The 20,556-nt window shown below is 45.8% G+C and overlaps 1 protein-coding gene across 2 annotated transcripts; it reads left to right on the top strand.

Moving 5' to 3' along the window:
- The first annotated feature begins 194 nt into the window (after positions 1-194).
- On the top strand, positions 195-20,538 carry afmid (arylformamidase). 2 transcript variants are annotated; one of them, XM_065001171.1, is made up of 11 exons: positions 195-526; positions 1,338-1,428; positions 1,769-1,873; positions 4,443-4,491; positions 5,728-5,813; positions 6,039-6,111; positions 6,331-6,428; positions 9,718-9,796; positions 17,271-17,406; positions 17,810-17,917; positions 18,302-20,538. In XM_065001171.1, the coding sequence occupies exons 1-11, from the start codon at positions 497-499 to the stop codon at positions 18,329-18,331; spliced, it is 885 nt and encodes a 294-aa protein (XP_064857243.1). In that variant the 5' UTR covers positions 195-496; the 3' UTR covers positions 18,332-20,538. The 2 variants fall into 2 exon arrangements, with proteins under 2 accessions (XP_064857243.1, XP_064857244.1); XM_065001172.1 differs by having other exon boundaries at positions 516-600.
- The last annotated feature ends 18 nt before the right edge of the window (positions 20,539-20,556 follow it).

Genomic DNA, 20,556 nt, shown 5'->3' with positions numbered 1-20,556 from the left:
TACTAATGCACTGTTACATTTGGCGGGCTGCAATTCTAACGAAGCTGTTTGAATGTTAAATGACGAGACAGAGGCATTGATGCGAGTAACCAGTCTTGTTCAGTACATCACAACACATCCGGGTATCTCAAGCACCCCGGTAAAACACAAGAGTTGCCGTAATGAACATTTACCAACAGATGGCATCACTGTGCCATCTTACATCCATAACAGGAGCTGTTATTGTTGTGCCATCAAGTTACGGTGGTTCACTGACTGTGTGGTACAAAATCTTAGCTCTTGTCGTTAACAAATAAACAGCTGTTTGTAGAATTAGCCAACTGAAACATTTTGCCTGAGAACATTGGGACACCGCGCAGACACTCGTCCCGCAGACCCGTTGACCCACTGGACCCGATGGTCGTTTTTTCCCCTACTGATCTTTTGTCCAATTCCAAAGGTTCTCTGTGTTGTGCCTCTCGGAGCCTATCTGCTGTTGTTACATTCAAGAGCAACAATGTCACGTTGGAAGGATATGAATAAGGATGTAAGTGATGTTAATATGATGTACGTTTTGTGTCTGTTCATATAATGTCACGTTGGAAGGATATGAATAAGGATGTAAGTGATGTTAATATGATTTTGTGTCTGTTTACACAGTAGACATTGTACTGTAAATATGTAACCGGTGCAGCTGTAGCTCTGCTTTGTGTGTGATTGATTGTGACTAAAGACGTGGACCTCGGATATCAGGTTGTTTTAACGCATTACAGTTCTCTTCTGCATCCAAAAGAAAATACACAACATTTGTAGAGCACAAATATGTGCGTCTCTCGTAAGTACGCGCGCCCCTATTCCCCAGGAAGCAGGCATGCATAATAACAAAACAACATGCTATATTAACATATGAACCTGGTGAAAAAAATATGATTTGTTTTTATTTTTTAAATGTAACCTTTATATAACAAAGTATTTGAACAACTGTTAGAAATATATAATAATCTGCAAGTAGCCTAGTTCCTCTTTTTCATAACCTACTCTCTTAATTTCTAAACTTTGCCTATCCGTTTGCCATTATTACTATAAAATAAAGCACCGTTTCTCATATCTAAATATCGATTATAAATGCTTTAGTTCACTGCTCATATCATCTGTTGAAACAACAAAAGTTTCAACAAAAATCTGTATGTTGACTTCTGCTATTAATCAAAAGTTCCGAATGACTACCGACTGGGGGCGCTGTTGGACTGCGCCCTCGCTGTCTGCCTGGTCTTTATGAGCTAATGTTCCCACTCCAACCAGCTTGTACCTATGGCCGCCCCGATTCACAACACACTTGTGTGTGGTTGCTTTGACAGGAGCTAGAGAGGCAGTTTTCGCCCAGCCAATGGTCGCACAGAATGTCGGCAGACGACGTTATCAAATCCCACGTGACGGCGCTCAAAGAAGGTCTGTCGATGATTGATTAACTAGCCGATAATGTTGATTATTGACAAGAGTGTGGGTTCAGGAAAGAGCAATAGCCAACTGATTGCTATAGGGATCTTCTTTAGGCTAGCCGTGACATATGGGTGGTGCCCGCAGTCCGAATAATGAAATGAATGATTGGAAAGTAACCAACTGTATGTCGTTGGTTTGATTTCTATTGTTGTTGTGCCCCGTATGGCTAACAAGTATTTCTGTATCCGTAGGTTACACTACAGTTTAGTCCAAATACATTTTTGCAAAGTAAACAAAGGGGCGTGTCTCTGTATATTTCTCCGTGTGCATGTTTTTGGTGCGTGTTTAGGTACGGAGCGTGCCCGTGGCCTGGCCCAAACCCTCCTCAACGTTCCCTATGGAGAAGGAGAGGGGGAGAAACTAGACGTCTATGTTCCCACCACCACTTCTCTAGGTGTGTGTGTGATATATCTTGTTTGTCAACAACACACCCTCTCTGATATTGTCTTCAACTAGAAGATGATGATAGAATAACAGGATAATCAAGTGACACACGTATAAACGCAACATGCAACAATTTCAAAGATTTTGGTGAGTTAGAGTTAATAGTCAATTGAAATACATTCATTTGACCCCAATCTATGGATTTCACATGACTGGGCAGGGTCGCAACCATGGGTGGGCCTGGAAATCAGCATGAGTTTTCCTCCACAATAGGGCTTTATTACAGACATAAATACTCCTCAGTCCCCCCCCATCACCACAGACAGCCCTCAGCCCCCCTCAGCCCCCCCCCCCCATCACCACAGACAGCCCTCAGGCATCTCCACAGACAGCCCTCAGGCATCTCCACAGACAGCCCTCAGGCATCTCCACAGACAGCCCTCAGGCATCATCTCTCTGATCCCAGCTACTGAGACACACACCCTCATTCTTCATCTCGTGGTGAAATTAAATAAAAGAAGGGTTTCACTGAAAACATGAAAACTGAGTTATTTTCTGTCACTGATTATTTGAGATATTACATCACAATAGTATTAAAAGGAAGCATAAACCAAAACTCTCTCCAGATCTCCTGATCTAACACTAGTGTACTGCAGCTACAGTATGTTGTTGAGACCAAAGGGGGTATACTGTTGTGTAGTACTGTAGTAATGTAGTGTTGTACTGTAGTGGAGTAATGTAGTGTTGTACTGTAGTGGAGTAGTGTAGTACTGTAGTGTAGTACTGTGGTGTAGTAGTGTAGTAGTGTACTGTGCTGTAATACTGTAGTTCAGTAGTGTATTTTTTTATTTAACCAGGAAGGACTCATTGAGATTTAAAATCTATTTTTCAAGAGCGTCCTGGCCAAGATAGGCAGCACCAAGTCATGACAAAAATTACAGACAAACAACATGAAAAACTACAAGTAATCTAGTAAAACCCATTGAATTCACGAGTAAAGCAAAATCAAAAACAGCAAATTAAAAACATTGACAGGTCAGGGAATCAGTCTCAAGATCCTTCATCAGTGATTTAAAAACACCAATCAGGACAAGTTCTTCCAGTTTAAAAGTATTTTGTAAGGTGTTCCAAGACGATGGTGCAGAGTACATAAAAGCCCTTTTACCAAATTCAGTTCGGACATTTGGAACAGTTAGCAGGATAAAGTCCAGCGAATGAAGAGAGTACCCAACACATTTCTGAACAATAAAAATGCCCAAATAAAAAGGTAGTAAACCCAAAATGGCTTTGTAAATAAAAGTATACCAGTGCCTGAGCCTACGAGTGACTATAGAAGGCCAGCCAACCCTGGTATACAAAGTGCAGTGATGCGTAAGTGTAGTGGAGTAATGTAGTGTTGTACTGTAGTGTAATAGTGTAGTACTGTGGTGTAGTAGTGTAGTACTGTAGTGTAATGTGGTGTAATACTGTAGTTCAGTAGTGTAGTGGAGTAATGTAGTGTTGTACTGTAGTGTAATAGTGTAGTACTGTAGTGTAATAGTGTAGCTCAGTACTGTAATGTACATTACTACTGTTGTGTAGTACTGTAGTGTACATTACTACTGTTGTGTAGTACTGTAGTGTACATAACTACTGTTGTGTAGTACTGTAGTCTACTACTGTTGTGTAGTACTGTAGTGTACTACTGTTGTGTAGTACTGTAGTGCAGTAAGGCAGCAGCACATTACTGACAGCCGTGACAGATGTCTAATGACTTAAATGGGATGCGGTAGCCCTTATCAAGGAGATGCGGTAGCCCTTATCAAGGAGATGCGGTAGCCCTTATCAAGGAGATGCGGTAGCCCTTATCAAGGGGATGCGGTAGCCCTTATAGGGGATGCGGTAGCCCTTATCAAGGGGATGCGGTAGCCCTTATCAAGGGGATGCGGTAGCCCTTATCAAGGGGATGCGGTAGCCCTTATCAAGGGATGCGGTAGCCCTTATCAAGGGGATGCGGTAGCCCTTATCAAGGAGATGCGGTAGCCCTTATCAAGGGGATGCGGTAGCCCTTAAAGGGGATGCGGTAGCCCTTATCAAGGGCACACAGACACAGATCCACACAGACACAGGTCCACACAGACACAGGTCCACACAGACACAGATTCACACAGACGCAGATCCACACAGACACAGGTCCACACAGACACAGATCCACACAGACGCAGATCCACACAGACACAGGTCCACACAGACACAGGTCCACACAGACACAGATCCACACAGACACAGGCAGTGCCCTGGGTTAGACAGCTCATAAGCATCTGTCCATGGATCTTCTAAGTGGGTGTTTGCGGGGGAGGGGGTGAAGGTGTGTGGAAGGATGGAAAAAATGGCACAAATCGTCATTCTGTTACCAAACTTAGCAAGTAAATTTTTTGGTAAATTTTCAGTGGAAATGGTTAAAAGTAGTTATTGTGTTGTATGGGGCTGTTTAACTTAGTTTTTTGTTTGACATATATTTGAAAGTAAAGAAATCTGAGTGTCCACATCATTCTGTTACTGTGGAATTGCCCATAACCATGTTTTCTTTCTTCTTATAGATGTCCCACTGGTAATCTACCTCCATGGAGGCTACTGGCAGTTCCTTAGGTATCTATCTATCTATCTATCTATCTATCTATCTATCTATCTATCTATCTATCTATCTATCTATCTATCTATCTATCTATCTATCTATCTGTCTGTCTGTCTGTCTGTCTGTCTGTCTGTCTGTCTGTCTGTCTGTCTGTCTGTCTGTCTGTCTGTCTGTCTGTCTGTCTGTCTGTCTGTCTGTCTGTCTGTCTGTCTGTCTGTCTGTCTGTCTGTCTGTCTGTCACTATTGTAAAGTGGCTGCTCCACTGGATGTCATAAGGTGAATGCACCAATTTGTAAGTCGCTCTGGATAAGAGCGTCTGCTAAATGACTTAAATGTAAATGTCTGTCTGTCTGTCTGTCTGTCTGTCTGTCTGTCTGTCTGTCTGTCTGTCTGTCTGTCTGTCTGTCTGTCTGTCTGTCTGTCTGTCTGTCAGTCATTTGTCTCTCTGGTCATGGCTGTGATATTGGGGAATTAATAACCATTCTACATATTCTATTTTGCTCGGGTTTTCTCATTTGGGAAAAAGTCCATCCTCGCTCCTCCGTCCTCGCTCCTCCGTCCTCTCTCCTCCGTCCTCGCTCCTCCGTCCTCTGTCCTCTCTCCTCTCTCCTCTGTCCTCTCTCCTCCGTCCTCTCTCCTCCGTCCTCTCTCCTCCGTCCTCGCTCCTCCGTCCTCCGTCCTCTCTCCTCCGTCCTCTCTCCTCTGTCCTCTCCTGTCCTCTGTCCTCTCTCCTCTCGTCCTCTCTCCTCCGTCCTCTCTCCTCCGTCCTCTCTCCTCTGTCCACTCTCCTCTGTCCTCTCTCCTCTGTCCTCTCTCCTCCATCCTCTCTCCTCCGTCCTCTCTCCTCCATCCTCTCTCCTCCGTCCTCTCTCCTCCGTCCTCTCTCCTCCATCCTCTCTCCTCTGTCCTCGCTCCTCCGTCCTCTCTCCTCTGTCCACTCTCCTCTGTCCTCTCTCCTCTGTCCTCTCTCCTCTGTCCTCTCTCCTCCATCCTCTCTCCTCCATCCTCTCTCCTCCATGACCGGAAACCAATAAGTGGTGGGAGAGAGTCAGTTTGTCAGTAGGTGAAATGGAAGTGGGTAGAGAACAGCAGGTAGAGGACAGCAGGTAGAGAACAGCAGGTAGAGAACAGCAGGTAGAGAACAGCAGGTAGAGAGGAGTCTAATTTCATACAAGTGCATTTTTCTCCACGAGGATGCAGGAGTTGAGCAAATCCATTTGAGAAAAGGCCTATATGTTTCTTCTTCCTAGTAAGGAGGAGTCCGGGTTTATGGCTGTCCCATTGGTCCATAAGGGCGTCGTGGTGGTCGCCGTGGGTTACGACATCGCTCCCAAAGGTACCGTTGATGTGTCCCTGGTTTGTGATGTCATAGTAACATAGGAGACATTATGAATGCGTCCCAAATGTCTCCCTGTTTATCTATAGCGTACTACTTCTGTAGACTGCAGCTGGGGTCTTCAGAGCACAGCAGCCTGTTGGTCTAAAATTGTGCACTCCATCTGTCCCTCGTTTGTTCCTATGTTTTCTTACTTTCCTCCTCGTCCCCCTGTTTCCCATCCAGGGAACATGGATTTGATGGTGTCTCAGGTGCGGAGGAGTGTGGTGTCCGTCATTCAACAGTATTCACACATTAGGTGCTCCCTCTTCATCAGTCTCAATCTCAGATCTGTACTTACTAAAGGCAGTATTAATGATATAGAAGCACATTTTTTATCAACTCCCATTGCCCTCCAAGAGTGGTTGAATATAATCTTTACTATCTGACTAAAGGAGATGTCATGATTTGATGATATGAATGTCTAGGTTAGGGGTTGGTTTCTGACTGGCAATCCTCTCTCTCTCTCTCTCTCTAGTGGTCTGTACCTGTGTGGCCACTCTGCGGGGGCCCACCTGGCTGCTATGATCCTTTCTACAGACTGGTCTCAGTACAGTGTGACCCCTCAGATCAAAGGTGAGAGGTTAGAGGTCAGTAGATAGCGGGTTGTCAGCAGAGACGTGAGCTCAGTAATCTTTCTCCATAACCACAGAAAGACCTGCTTTTTTATTTTGAATGATTGACAATCTTCTCTCCCTCCTATCTCCTTACCCATACATTGTCTCTCTCTCCTATCTCCTTACCCATACATTGTCTCTCTCTCCTATCTCCTTACCCATACATTGTCTCTCTCTCCTATCTCCATACCCATACATTGTCTCTCTCTCCTATCTCCTTACCCATACATTGTCTCTCTCTCCTATCTCCTTACCCATACATTGTCTCTCCTCCTATCTCCTTACCCATACATTGTCTCTCTCCCTATCTCCATACCCATACATTGTCTCTCTCTCCTATCTCCTTACCCATACATTGTCTCTCTCTCCTATCTCCTTACCCATACATTGTCTCTCTCTCCTATCTCCTTACCCATACATTGTCTCTCCCTCCTATCTCCTTACCCATACATTGTCTCTCTCTCCTATCTCCTTACCCATACATTGTCTCTCCCTCCTATCTCCTTACCCATACATTGTCTCTCTCTCCTATCTCCTTACCCATACATTGTCTCTCCCTCCTATCTCCTTACCCATACATTGTCTCTCTCTCCTCCATCCCATACATTGTCTCTCTCTCCTATCTCCTTACCCATACATTGTCTCTCTCTCCTATCTCCTTACCCATACATTGTCTCTCTCTCCTATCTCCTTACCCATACATTGTCTCTCCTCCTATCTCCTTACCCATACATTGTCTCTCTCTCCTATCTCCTTACCCATACATTGTCTCTCTCTCCTATCTCCTTACCCATACATTGTCTCTCCCTCCTATCTCCTTACCCATACATTGTCTCTCTCTCCTATCTCCTTACCCATACATTGTCTCTCTCTCCTATCTCCTTACCCATACATTGTCTCTCCCTCCTATCTCCTTACCCATACATTGTCTCTCTCTCCTATCTCCTTACCCATACATTGTCTCTCTCTCCTATCTCCTTACCCATACATTGTCTCTCCCTCCTATCTCCTTACCCATACATTGTCTCTCCCTCCTATCTCCTTACCCATACATTGTCTCTCCCTCCTATCTCCTTACCCATACATTGTCTCTCCCTCCTATCTCCTTACCCATACATTGTCTCTCTCTCCTATCTCCTTACCCATACATTGTCTCTCTCTCCTATCTCCTTACCCATACATTGTCTCTCCCTCCTATCTCCTTACCCATACATTGTCTCTCCCTCCTATCTCCTTACCCATACATTGTCTCTCCCTCCTATCTCCTTACCCATACATTGTCTCTCCCTCCTATCTCCTTACCCATACATTGTCTCTCCCTCCTATCTCCTTACCCATACATTGTCTCTCCCTCCTATCTCCTTACCCATACATTGTCTCTCCCTCCTATCTCCATACCCATACATTGTCTCTCTCTCCTATCTCCTTACCCATACATTGTCTCTCCCTCCTATCTCCTTACCCATACATTGTCTCTCTCTCCTATCTCCTTACCCATACATTGTCTCTCCCTCCTATCTCCTTACCCATACATTGTCTCTCCCTCCTATCTGTACCCATACATTGTCTCTCCTCCTATCTCCTTACCCATACATTGTCTCTCCCTCCTATCTCCTTACCCATACATTGTCTCTCCCTCCTATCTCCTTACCCATACATTGTCTCTCCCTCCTATCTCCTTACCCATACATTGTCTCTCCCTCCTATCTCCTTACCCATACATTGTCTCTCCCTCCTATCTCCTTACCCATACATTGTCTCTCCCTCCTATCTCCATACCCATACATTGTCTCTCTCTCCTATCTCCTTACCCATACATTGTCTCTCTCTCCCTATCTCCTTACCCATACATTGTCTCTCTCTCCTATCTCCTTACCCATACATTGTCTCTCTCTCCTATCTCCTTACCCATACATTGTCTCTCTCTCCTATCTCCTTACCCATACATTGTCTCTCCCTCCTATCTCCAACCCATACATTGTCTCTCCCTCCTATCTCCTTACCCATACATTGTCTCTCCCTCCTATCTCCTTACCCATACATTGTCTCTCCCTCCTATCTCCTTACCCATACATTGTCTCTCCCTCCTATCTCCTTACCCATACATTGTCTCTCCCTCCTATCTCCTTACCCATACATTGTCTCTCCCTATCTCCTTACCCATACATTGTCTCTCCCTCCTATCTCCATACCCATACATTGTCTCTCTCTCCTATCTCCTTACCCATACATTGTCTCTCCCTCCTATCTCCTTACCCATACATTGTCTCTCCCTCCTATCTCCTTACCCATACATTGTCTCTCCCTCCTATCTCCTTACCCATACATTGTCTCTCTCTCCTATCTCCTTACCCATACATTGTCTCTCCCTCCTATCTCCTTACCCATACATTGTCTCTCTCTCCTATCTCCTTACCCATACATTGTCTCTCTCTCCTATCTCCTTACCCATACATTGTCTCTCTCTCCTATCTCCATACCCATACATTGTCTCTCCCTCCTATCTCCTTACCCATACATTGTCTCTCTCTCCTATCTCCATACCCATACATTGTCTCTCTCTCCTATCTCCATACCCATACATTGTCTCTCCCTCCTATCTCCTTACCCATACATTGTCTCTCTCTCCTATCTCCTTACCCATACATTGTCTCTCCCTCCTATCTCCTTACCCATACATTGTCTCTCCCTCCTATCTCCTTACCCATACATTGTCTCTCCCTCCTATCTCCATACCCATACATTGTCTCTCTCTCCTATCTCCATACCCATACATTGTCTCTCTCTCCTATCTCCTTACCCATACATTGTCTCTCTCCTATCTCCATCTCTCTTACTCCATACATTGTCTCTCCCTCCTATCTCCATACCCATACATTGTCTCTCTCTCCTATCTCCTTACCCATACATTGTCTCTCTCTCCTATCTCCTTACCCATACATTGTCTCTCCCTCCTATCTCCATACCCAAACATTGTCTCTCCCTCCTATCTCCTTACCCATACATTGTCTCTCTCTCCTATCTCCTTACCCATACATTGTCTCTCTCTCCTATCTCCTTACCCATACATTGTCTCTCCCTCCTATCTCCATACCCATACATTGTCTCTCTCTCCTATCTCCTTACCCAAACATTGTCTCTCTCTCCTATCTCCATACCCATACATTGTCTCTCTCTCCTATCTCCTTACCCAAACATTGTCTCTCCCTCCTATCTCCATACCCATACATTGTCTCTCTCTCTCTCAGGTGCGTTCCTGGTCAGTGGTATATATGACCTCCTGCCCATCCTATCCACCTATGTCAACGAGCCTCTGAAGATGACAGAGTACGTACCACACACCCCCACACCCATCCTCCCCTGAAGATGCACCACTGAATGCTCTACCTCAGGTATTCCCAAACTGGGGTACACGCAATGCTGTCGGGGGTACACCAAATAAAAAATATATAATTTAATGTATTTTTTCTCACATTTTCAAACAGTACATTAATGTTTTCCATGGGGATATACATTTGGGTGAGTTTTTTCTCTCTCGCCTGATTAGCCTCGTTTCACTGCCAAAAATAAAATGAAACCATCGAGTGTTCAGCGAAATAACAACACAATGTCAAATACAGGGAGCCTAGTCAAATAATGAACATCCAATCACATTAACCGTTACTCATTCAATCACATTAACCGTTACTCTCTCGCGGGAAACCTTCACTCTTGTGCAGACATTTAGAAACGAAACATGACAATTTGAAAAATAAGCCACAGGAGTTTTTTTGAGCGAGAATAAAGATGACTTTCGAGTAGTGAGACATGTATAAAAGCAACAGATACCATTAATAAGAAGGGGTTAGAAGTGTCTTATATGGTGAGCTACCGAGTGGCTAGGACAGGCAAGCCCCATACTATTGTGGAGGACTTCATTCTTCATGCGCCGCGGATGTTTTGAAACAATTACTGCTTCACATACAAGCCAGTGAATTCTGTGCGTTACAGCTGGAGGAGTCAACAGACGTAGCGGGCCTGGCACAGCTCCTGGTATATGTCCGTTACGTTTATAGGGGGTTAATTAAGGAAGACATCCTCTTCTGAAAACCACTGGAAACCAGGACAACATGAGGATATCTTTCAAGTACTGGACAGGTTTGTAACATCAAATGGACTTTGGTGGTCAAGATGTGTTGGTATCTGTACTGATGGAGCAAAAGCCATGACAGGGAGACACAGTGGAGTGGTAAAGCGCATGCAAGCAGTTGCTCCCGACGCCACTTGGGTTCACTGCAGCATCCACCCAGAGGCTCTTGGGTTCACTGCAGCATCCACCCAGAGGCTCTTGGGTTCACTGCAGCATCCACCCAGAGGCTCATGGGTACACTGCAGCATCCACCCAGAGGCTCTTGGATACACTGCAGCATCCACCCAGAGGCTCTTGGGTACACTGCAGCATCCACCCAGAGGCTCTTGGGTACACTGCAGCATCCACCCAGAGGCTCTTGGGTACACTGCAGCATCCACCCAGAGGCTCATGGGTACACTGCAGCATCCACCCAGAGGCTCATGGGTACACTGCAGCATCCACCCAGAGGCTCATGGGTACACTGCAGCATCCACCCAGAGGCTCATGGGTACACTGCAGCATCCACCCAGAGGCTCTTGGGTACACTGCAGCATCCACCCAGAGGCTCTTGGGTACACTGCAGCATCCACCCAGAGGCTCTTGGGTACACTGCAGCATCCACCCAGAGGCTCTTGGGTACACTGCAGCATCCACCCAGAGGCTCTTGGGTACACTGCAGCATCCACCCAGAGGCTCTTGGGTCCACTGCAGCATCCACCCAGAGGCTCTTGGGTCCACTGCAGCATCCACCCAGAGGCTCTTGGGTCCACTGCAGCATCCACCCAGAGGCTCTTGGGTCCACTGCAGCATCCACCCAGAGGCTCTTGGGTCCACTGCAGCATCCACCCAGAGGCTCTTGGGTCCACTGCAGCATCCACCCAGAGGCTCTTGGGTCTTGGGTACACTGCAGCATCCACCCAGAGGCTCTTGGGTCCACTGCAGCATCCACCCAGAGGCTCTTGGGTCCACTGCAGCATCCACCCAGAGGCTCTTGGGTCCACTGCAGCATCCACCCAGAGGCTCTTGGGTCCACTGCAGCATCCACCCAGAGGCTCTTGGGTACACTGCAGCATCCACCCAGAGGCTCTTGGGTCCACTGCAGCATCCACCCAGAGGCTCTTGGGTACACTGCAGCATCCACCCAGAGGCTCTTGGGTACACTGCAGCATCCACCCAGAGGCTATTGGGTCCACTGCAGCATCCACCCAGAGGCTCTTGGGTCCACTGCAGCATCCACCCAGAGGCTCTTGGGTCCACTGCAGCATCCACCCAGAGGCTCTTGGGTACACTGCAGCATCCACCCAGAGGCTCTTGGGTCCACTGCAGCATCCACCCAGAGGCTCTTGGGTACACTGCAGCATCCACCCAGAGGCTCTTGGGTCCAGAGGCTCTTGGGTCCACTGCAGCATCCACCCAGAGGCTCTTGGGTCCACTGCAGCATCCACCCAGAGGCTCTTGGGTCCACTGCAGCATCCACCCAGAGGCTCTTGGGTCCACTGCAGCATCCACCCAGAGGCTCTTGGGTCCACTGCAGCATCCACCCAGAGGCTCTTTCTTGCTGCCAAGGGAATGCCTGACGGATTGAAAGATGTTTAGAACACTACAGTGAAAATGGTTACCTTTGTTAAAGCAAGGCCCCTGAACTCTCGAGCCTGCCCAACCCTACCTGGCTGAATGCTCCCCGTAGCCAGGCCAGTGCGGCGAGGTGGAATAGCTCGCACTGGGCTGTGCTGGCGAACCGGGGACACCATGCGCAGGGCTGGTGCCATGTACCCCGGCCCGAGGAGACGCACTGGTGACCAGATGCGCTGCGCCGGCTTCATGAATATGTGGACATCTATAAGTACCTAGGTGTCTGGCTAGACTGTAAACTCTCCTTCCAGACTCATATCAAACTTCTCCAATGGAAAATCAAATCAAGAGTCGGCTTTCTATTCCGCAACAAAGTCTCCTTCACTCACGCCGCCAAACTTACCCTAGTAAAACTGACTATCCTACCGATCCTCGACTTTGGCGATGTCATCTACAAAATTGCTTCCAACACTCTACTCAGCAAACTGGATGCAGTTTATCACAGTGCCATCCGTTTTGTCACTAAAGCACCTTATACCACCCACCACTGCGACTTGTATGCTCTAGTCGGCTGGCCCTCGCTACATATTCGTCGCCAGACCCACTGGCTTCAGGTCATCTACAAGTCCATGCTAGGTAAAGCTCCGCCTTATCTCAGTTCACTGGTCACGATGGCAACACCCATCCGTAGCACGCGCTCCAGCAGGTGTATCTCACTGATCATCCCTAAAGCCAACACCTCATTTGACCGCCTTTCGTTCCAGTACTGCTGCCTGTGACTGGAACGAATTGCAAAAATCGCTGAAGTTGGAGACTTTTATCTCCCTCACCAACTTCAAACATCTGCTATCTGAGCAGCTAACCGATCGCTGCAGCTGTACATAGTCTATTGGTAAATAGCCCATCCATTTTCACCTACCTCATCCCCATACTGTTTTTATTTATTTACTTTCCTGCTCTTTTGCACACCAATATCTCTACCTGTACATGTCCATCTGATCATTTATCACTCCAGTGTTAATCTGCAAAATTGTAATTATTCGCCTACCTCCTCATGCCTTTTGCACACAATGTATATAGACTCCCCTTTTTTTTCTACTGTGTTATTGACTTGTTAATTGTTTACTCCATGTGTAACTCTGTGTTGTCTGTTCACACTGCTATGCTTTATCTTGGCCAGGTCGCAGTTGCAAATGAGAACTTGTTCTCAACTAGCCTACCTGGTTAAATAAAGGTGAAATAAATAAAAAAATTAAAAAATGGCACCTGGCTCGATGCCCACTCTAGCCCGGCCGATACGGGGAGCTGGGATGTAGCGCACCAGGCTAAGCACACGTACTGGGGACACGTGCGCCTCACGGCATAACACGGTGCCTGCCCGGTCCCTCTCTCTCCACGGTAAGCACGGGGAGTTGGTGCAGGTCTCCGACCTGACTTCGACACAAGTGTGCCTCCCCCAATACATTTTTGGGGCTGCCTCTCGGGCTTCCAGCCGCACTGCTGTGCTGCCTTCTCATACCACCGCCTCTCGGCTTTCGCTGCCTCCAGCTCAGCCTTGGGGCGGCGATACTCTCCCAGCTATACCCAGGGTCCCTTGCCGTCCAGAATCTCCTCCCATGTCCAGGAGTCCTGTGATCGCTGCTGCTTCCCGTTACCACGCTGCTTGGTCCTTTGGTGGTGGGTGTTTCTGTATTCTAGAGGTGTTATTTATGACTGTGGGGTTTCCGCTGTCCGGTTAGATACCAGGGGGTATTCTAGAGGTATTATTTATGACTGTGGGGTTTCCGCTGTCCGGTTAGATACCAGGGGGTATTCTAGAGGTATTATTTATGACTGTGGGGTTTCCGCTGTCCGGTTAGAAACCAGGGGGTATTCTAGAGGTATTATTTATGACTGTGGGGTTTCCGCTGTCCGATTAGATACCAGGGGGTATTCTAGAGGTATTATTTATGACTGTGGGGTTTCCGCTGTCCGGTTAGATACCAGGGGGGTATTCTAGAGGTATTATTTATGACTGTGGGGTTTCCGCTGTCGGTTAGATACCAGGGGTATTCTAGAGGTATTATTTATGACTGTGGGGTTTCTGTTTTCCGCTGTCCGGTTAGATACCAGATTCTTAGAGGTATTATTTATGACTGTGGGGTTTCCAGATACCAGGGGTATTCTAGAGGTATTATTTATGACTGTGGGGTTTCCGCTGTCCGGTTAGATACCAGGGGTATTCTAGAGGTATTATTTATGACTGTGGGGTTTCCGCTGTCCCAGGTTAGATATTTATGACTGTGGGGTTTCCGCTGTCCGGTTATACCAGGGGTCTAGAGGTATTATTTATGACTGTGGGGTTTCCGCTGTCCGGTTAGATACCAGGGGGTATTCTAGAGGTATTATTTATGACTGTGGGGTTTCCGCTGTCCGGGTTTACCAGGGGGTATTCTAGAGGTTCTAGAGATACCAGGGGTATTCTATTTATGACTGTGGGGTTTCCGCTGTCCGGTTAGATACCAGGGGGTATTCTAGAGGTATTATTTATGACTGTGGGGTTTCCGCTGTCCGGTTAGATACCAGGGGGTATTCTAGAGGTATTATTTATGACTGTGGGGTTTCCGCTGTCCGGTTAGATACTAGAGGTATTATTTATGACTGTGGGGTTTCCGCTGTCCGGTTAGGGGGTATTCTAGAGGTATTATTTATGACTGTGGGGTTTCCGCTGTCCGGTTAGATACCAGGGGGTATTCTAGAGGTATTATTTATGACTGTGGGGTTTCCGCTGTCCGGTTAGATACCAGGGGGTATTCTAGAGGTATTATTTATGACTGTGGGGTTTCCGCTGTCCGGTTAGATACCAGGGGTATTCTAGAGGTATTATTTATGACTGTGGGGTTTCCGCTGTCCGGTTAGATACCAGGGGGTATTCTAGAGGTATTATTTATGACTGTGGGGTTTCCGCTGTCCGGTTAGATACCAGGGGGGTATTCTAGAGGTATTATTTATGACTGTGGGGTTTCCGCTGTCCGGTTAGATACCAGGGGGTATTCTAGAGGTATTATTTATGACTGTGGGGTTTCCGCTGTCCGGTTAGATACCAGGGGGTATTCTAGAGGTATTATTTATGACTGTGGGGTTTCCGCTGTCCGGTTAGATACCAGGGGGTATTCTAGAGGTATTATTTATGACTGTGGGGTTTCCGCTTAGATCTGGTTAGATACCAGGGGGTATTCTAGAGGTATTATTTATGACTGTGGGGTTTCCGCTGTCCGGTTAGATACCAGGGGGTTCTATTCTAGAGGTATTATTTATGACTGTGGGGTTTCCGCTGTCCGGTTAGATACCAGGGGGTATTCTAGAGGTATTATTTATGACTGTGGGGTTTCCGCTGTCCGGTTAGATACCAGGGGGTATTCTAGAGGTATTATTTATGACTGTGGGGTTTCCGCTGTCCGGTTAGATACCAGGGGGTATTCTAGAGGTATTATTTATGACTGTGGGGTTTCCGCTGTCCGGTTAGATACCAGGGGGTATTCTAGAGGTATTATTTATGACTGTGGGGTTTCCGCTGTCCGGTTAGATACCAGGGGGGTATTCTAGAGGTATTATTTATGACTGTGGGGTTTCCGCTGTCCGGTTAGATACCAGGGGGTATTCTAGAGGTATTATTTATGACTGTGGGGTTTCCGCTCTCTGGTTAGATACCAGGGGGTATTCTAGAGGTATTATTTATGACTGTGGGGTTTCCGCTGTCCGGTTAGATACCAGGGGGGTATTCTAGAGGTATTATTTATGACTGTGGAGTTTCCGCTGTCCGGTTAGATACCAGGGGGTATTCTAGGTGGTGTGTATGTACGCCTGTGTTTGGTGCCACCTATTTCTGTACATTTCTTGGTTGGACAATAAAGCGTGTTTTCCCCGTTCCTTGGCTCTCTGCGCCTGACTCCAAACCCAGTCACCTCTTTCAACGTTACAATTGAGGCTATGATTAAGAAGATGGAGCTCTTCTCTGTCTGCATTAACAAGGACAACACACAGGTCTTTCCATCATTGTATGATTCTTTTGTGTGCAAATGACCTCAAGCTTACGGACAATGTCATGTGATATAGTGAAGCACCTGAGTGAGCTGGGTGCACAATTACGCAGGTACTTTCCCGAAACGGACGACACAAACAACTGGATTCGTCATCCCTTTCATGCCCTGCCTCCTGTCCACTTACCGATATCTGAACAAGAGAGCCTCATTGAAATTGCAACAAGCTGTTCTGTGAAAATTGAATTTAATCAGAAGCCACTGCCAGATTTCTGGATAGGGCTGCGCGCAGAGTTTCTTGCCTTAGCAAATCACGCTGTTAAGACACTGATGCCCTATTCAACCATGTACCTATGTGAGAGTGGATTCTCAGCCCTCACAAGCATTAAAAACGAAATAAAGGCACAGCAGGTGTGGAAAATGATTTAAGACTGAGACTCTCTCCAATACAACCCAACATTGCAGAGTTATGTGCATCCTTTCAATCACACCCTTCTCATTAACCTGTGGTGAGATATTCACCATCTTCGATGAACAAATAAGGTTTTATATGTAAAATGGTTAAATAAAGAGCAATATTATTGATTATTATTATTTGTGCCCTGGTCCTATAAGAGCTCTTTGTCACTCACCACGAGCCGGGTTGTGACAAACTCACTCTTATGGTTAATAAATGTATCGTATAGTGTGTGTGGAGGCTTACAATGATGGCAAAAAACAACATTTGAGAGTACGCTAACCTGGTGCTAGAGGGGGTACAGCTGGAGGTTGAATGTTTAAAGGGGTACGGGACTATAAAACGTTTGGGAACCACTGCTCTACCGTATCTACTAATGGTCATCTAAGGTCAATGAGTAATGGTGTTTATCAATGGCCGATTTATTTGTGTGTGTTTGTGTATGAGAGAGTGAAGAAGATGAAATGAATCCTATATTTAGAGAGAGAGATGTAGTCTGTGTGTTTGACATTGTGTATGTGAGAGAGTGAAGAAGATGAACTGAATCCTATATTTAGAGAGAGAGATGTAGTCTGTGTGTTTGACATTGTGTATGTGAGAGAGTGAAGAAGATGAAATGTCTCACTCTCTGTCTCTTCACAGAGAGGTGGCTCTGAGGAACAGTCCTAGTCAGCTGGTTCCGCAGCTCAAACTCTCCTCCTCCAACTGTGACATCGTGGTTGCCGTGGCGCAGAAAGACTCGCCAGAGTTCCGGAAGCAGTCGGAGGACTACTACAAAGTCAGTACAGACTGAACACATAGAAGTAGAACACAGAATCAGAGCTGACGAATAGAATGTGTCTGAGTTCCATGGATGGAAAAACAGACATTGTCTGGGACACATTAGAATATATCTAGATTGTTCTTGTAGATTTCAGAAAGTGACAAAACAATTCACCTTTATAACACAGCTGCACCCTTATATTTTTGGGAGAGTTTTAGGGCCTAGAAAATTACTAACTTTCTGTCCCTTTTTTCTCCCTCTTTGCTCTCCCTCTCTTCTCTTCCTCTCTCCCTCTTTGCTCTCCCTCTCTTCCCTTCCTCTCTCCCTCTTTGCTCTCCCTCTCTTCCCTTCCTCTCTCCCTCTTTGCTCTCCCTCTCTTCCCTTCCTCTCTCCCTCCTCTCCTCCTTCCCTCTTGCAGACTCTGGAGTCAACAGAAGGACTGAAGGTAACATTGGAGGACGTTCCAAACACAGATCACTTCAACATCATCGAGCAGCTAGTCGACGGAGACTACCACCTCACTCAGGTAGGTACCCCCATCCCTACCTCTTTCTCCCTCTCTATCCCTTCCTTTTTCTTCTCCTTCTCTTGCTCGCCCCTCCCTATCTCCTCCTTCCCTCCCTATCTCCTCCCTCCCTCCCTATCTCCTTCCTCCCTCCCTCCCTATCTCCTTCCTCCCTCCCTCCCTATCTCTTTCCAAGTCACAGTCAACCTTTGAAGAAAATAAAACATGTATTAGCTAGACAGTGTTATTTCCTCCAGACCTTAGTGTGGTGTGCTTTTTGTGAGGCACTCTCCTTGGGCTAATGATCATTACTCATCATGAGTATCAGTTTGTCTGTCTCAAAGGTTAAGATGAACTTGACCTGTGTGACCTTTGTCTTCATGCGTCTACCTCCTCCTTGTACAGCTGCTGTTAAAGATGATGGGGAAGAGCTAAAGAGATACAGGGACACCAGCCAATCAATGAAGAGATACAGGGACACCAGCCAATCATTGAAGAGATACAGGGACACTGGCCAATCATTCATTTACATATCAACCACAAACACCTCTGTTCTGAACCACATCTAGAGGCACCACGCACCAGTTATTATGGACTGATGGCTATTGGCTAAACAAGGTGGTTAGGTAACAGGTATTGTGTTTTGTGTTACAGAACCTCCGGGGTGAAGATTCCCTTAGTTACAGTTCTTGGATCAGTTTTTGATTCCTCTTAACTTGAACTATTAGTGGGAAAAAATGCTAAACTGACCCAAGATCCGCGTATAGGGGCATCTTCACCCTGCTCCGTTACAAAAAGCTATCGCCTGGAGTTCTTCCTGGTTCAAGTCATGACCAGGAAATACTCCAGGAAATACTCCAGACCCTGCTTTATGTCTTATAGAAAGGTGGGCAATCATTTTGTCTCAAAGGCCGCATCGATATTTTCTAAATTCCGAGGATGGCCGCACAGATTTTTTCCCCGGACCGATTTGTTCGTCAAAAACAATTTGTGGGCCAGAAAAAGGGAAGTTATTTAACTTTTAGGTCCAATATAATCTCTACATACTTTCTCATTTTAAACGTTCAAGAGCCATGTTCCCTCTAAGCTGCCACTTCCTCCAGGACTGCTGCGTAGAAGGTCTTTTGAGAGTGTGTTTGTGTTAGAGAGGCACATGGTTTTGTTTGGTCTCTCCTGTGTTAGTCTCTTGTGGTCGGCTACCTCAGTAAGTCCTCAGACTGGCTGATAACCCCATAATGATGCATCCTACTCTCCTTACCTACACAGCCAACCTGTTGACATCTTTTTCTTTATTTAACTAGGCAAGTAAGTTTAGAACAAATTCTTATTTACAATGATGGCCTACTTGTAAAGCTCTTAGGAATATTTTAGGGAAATAGTCAAACTGATCCTGGACCAGCCAAAGTTTGAAAACATATTATGTGTCCCAAATTGCATCCTTATATAGTTCACTAGTTTTAACCAGGTCTATTTCACTAGGTAGGGTATAGGGTGCCATTTGGGACTGAAGCATAGCCTGCCAGGATAAAGTAGCAACACTTGTTTCCAGAGCGAGCGAGATAGCTAATCAGTTAACCAATCACTATGCACAAATTAATATTGTCTTCATGGCAATTTTGCCAATGGCCAGTCGATTTCACCGCTTGTTTTAGTGGCACAGTGTAGCTGATAACGCGCCGACAGTGGCACTTTTTTGTTTCTTTGTATTGTTACATCACTTCCTGTGTTTGTTTCTAAACCTCTCTGGACCATAGAAATAGTCCACCCATTATGACATCATTGACTTGAATAAGGATGCCTGTTCTCTGAACCATAGAAATAGTCCACCCATTATGACATCATTGACTTGAATAAGGATGCCTGTTCTCTGAACCATAGAAATAGTCCACCCATTATGACATCATTGACTTGAATAAGGATGCCTGTTCTCTGAACCATAGAAATAGTCCACCCATTATGACATCATTGACTTGAATAAGGATGCCTGTTCTCTGAACCATGTTGACTGGGAATCTTTCCCCACTATGTTGTTCACCTGTTATTCTAATTTAATTGACCTGCCATTAGAACCAGGGTTCAAATTATACATGGCCTCTTGGGGGTGCATGAACGGTGAGGGTGTTCAATCTGCCCCCCCCGTAATTCAAACCCTGGTTATTTTCTAAAGGACATGAACAGGGTCTGGACTTCTCGTGTTAACATTAAGTACATGACATGAATTGCAATCAGTATGAAGAAAGGTGAATGTTGGCATTCAATAGGGTACGTCTCGAATGGTGAAACGCAGTGCACTTTTTTAGGGAAAAGGTTACCATTTTGGACATATGTCAAATTGACCTATATAATTGTCAGATGTGTGTTACACATGGAATTAATTGTAACATGTACCCCAAAATAACCGTTTGACACTTGAATTTGTCAATCTAGAACTAAGGAATACTGTATTTTGTTTATTATTCTACCCTAATATGAAATTGTCAATCTAGATTTGCACACTAAAATGTAATAATGGTTTTATGTGGGTCATTATGCTTCTTTGTCTAGTAGCCTAAATGCTTGTTTACATTATTGTTTACATGACTAGTAATAATGTTGGTGGGAGAATTATGTAAAATATCACAATAAATGTGTATGTCATAGAAGTGTGCCATTCTGTCAAA

This window comes from Oncorhynchus nerka, linkage group LG15 (genome assembly GCF_034236695.1).
Source record: "Oncorhynchus nerka isolate Pitt River linkage group LG15, Oner_Uvic_2.0, whole genome shotgun sequence".
In the NCBI taxonomy this organism is placed as follows: domain Eukaryota; kingdom Metazoa; phylum Chordata; class Actinopteri; order Salmoniformes; family Salmonidae; genus Oncorhynchus; species Oncorhynchus nerka.
This window is presented reverse-complemented; position numbering and strand designations above follow the sequence as displayed.

Coding starts and splice junctions, on each gene's coding strand:
- afmid (XM_065001171.1), top strand. CDS start 497: ATGTCACGTTGGAAGGATATGAATAAGGAT. Junction 9,797..17,270: donor GAGCCTCTGAAGATGACAGA/GTACGTACCACA, acceptor GTCTCTTCACAG/AGAGGTGGCTCTGAGGAACA. Junction 17,918..18,301: donor GAGACTACCACCTCACTCAG/GTAGGTACCCCC, acceptor CTCCTTGTACAG/CTGCTGTTAAAGATGATGGG.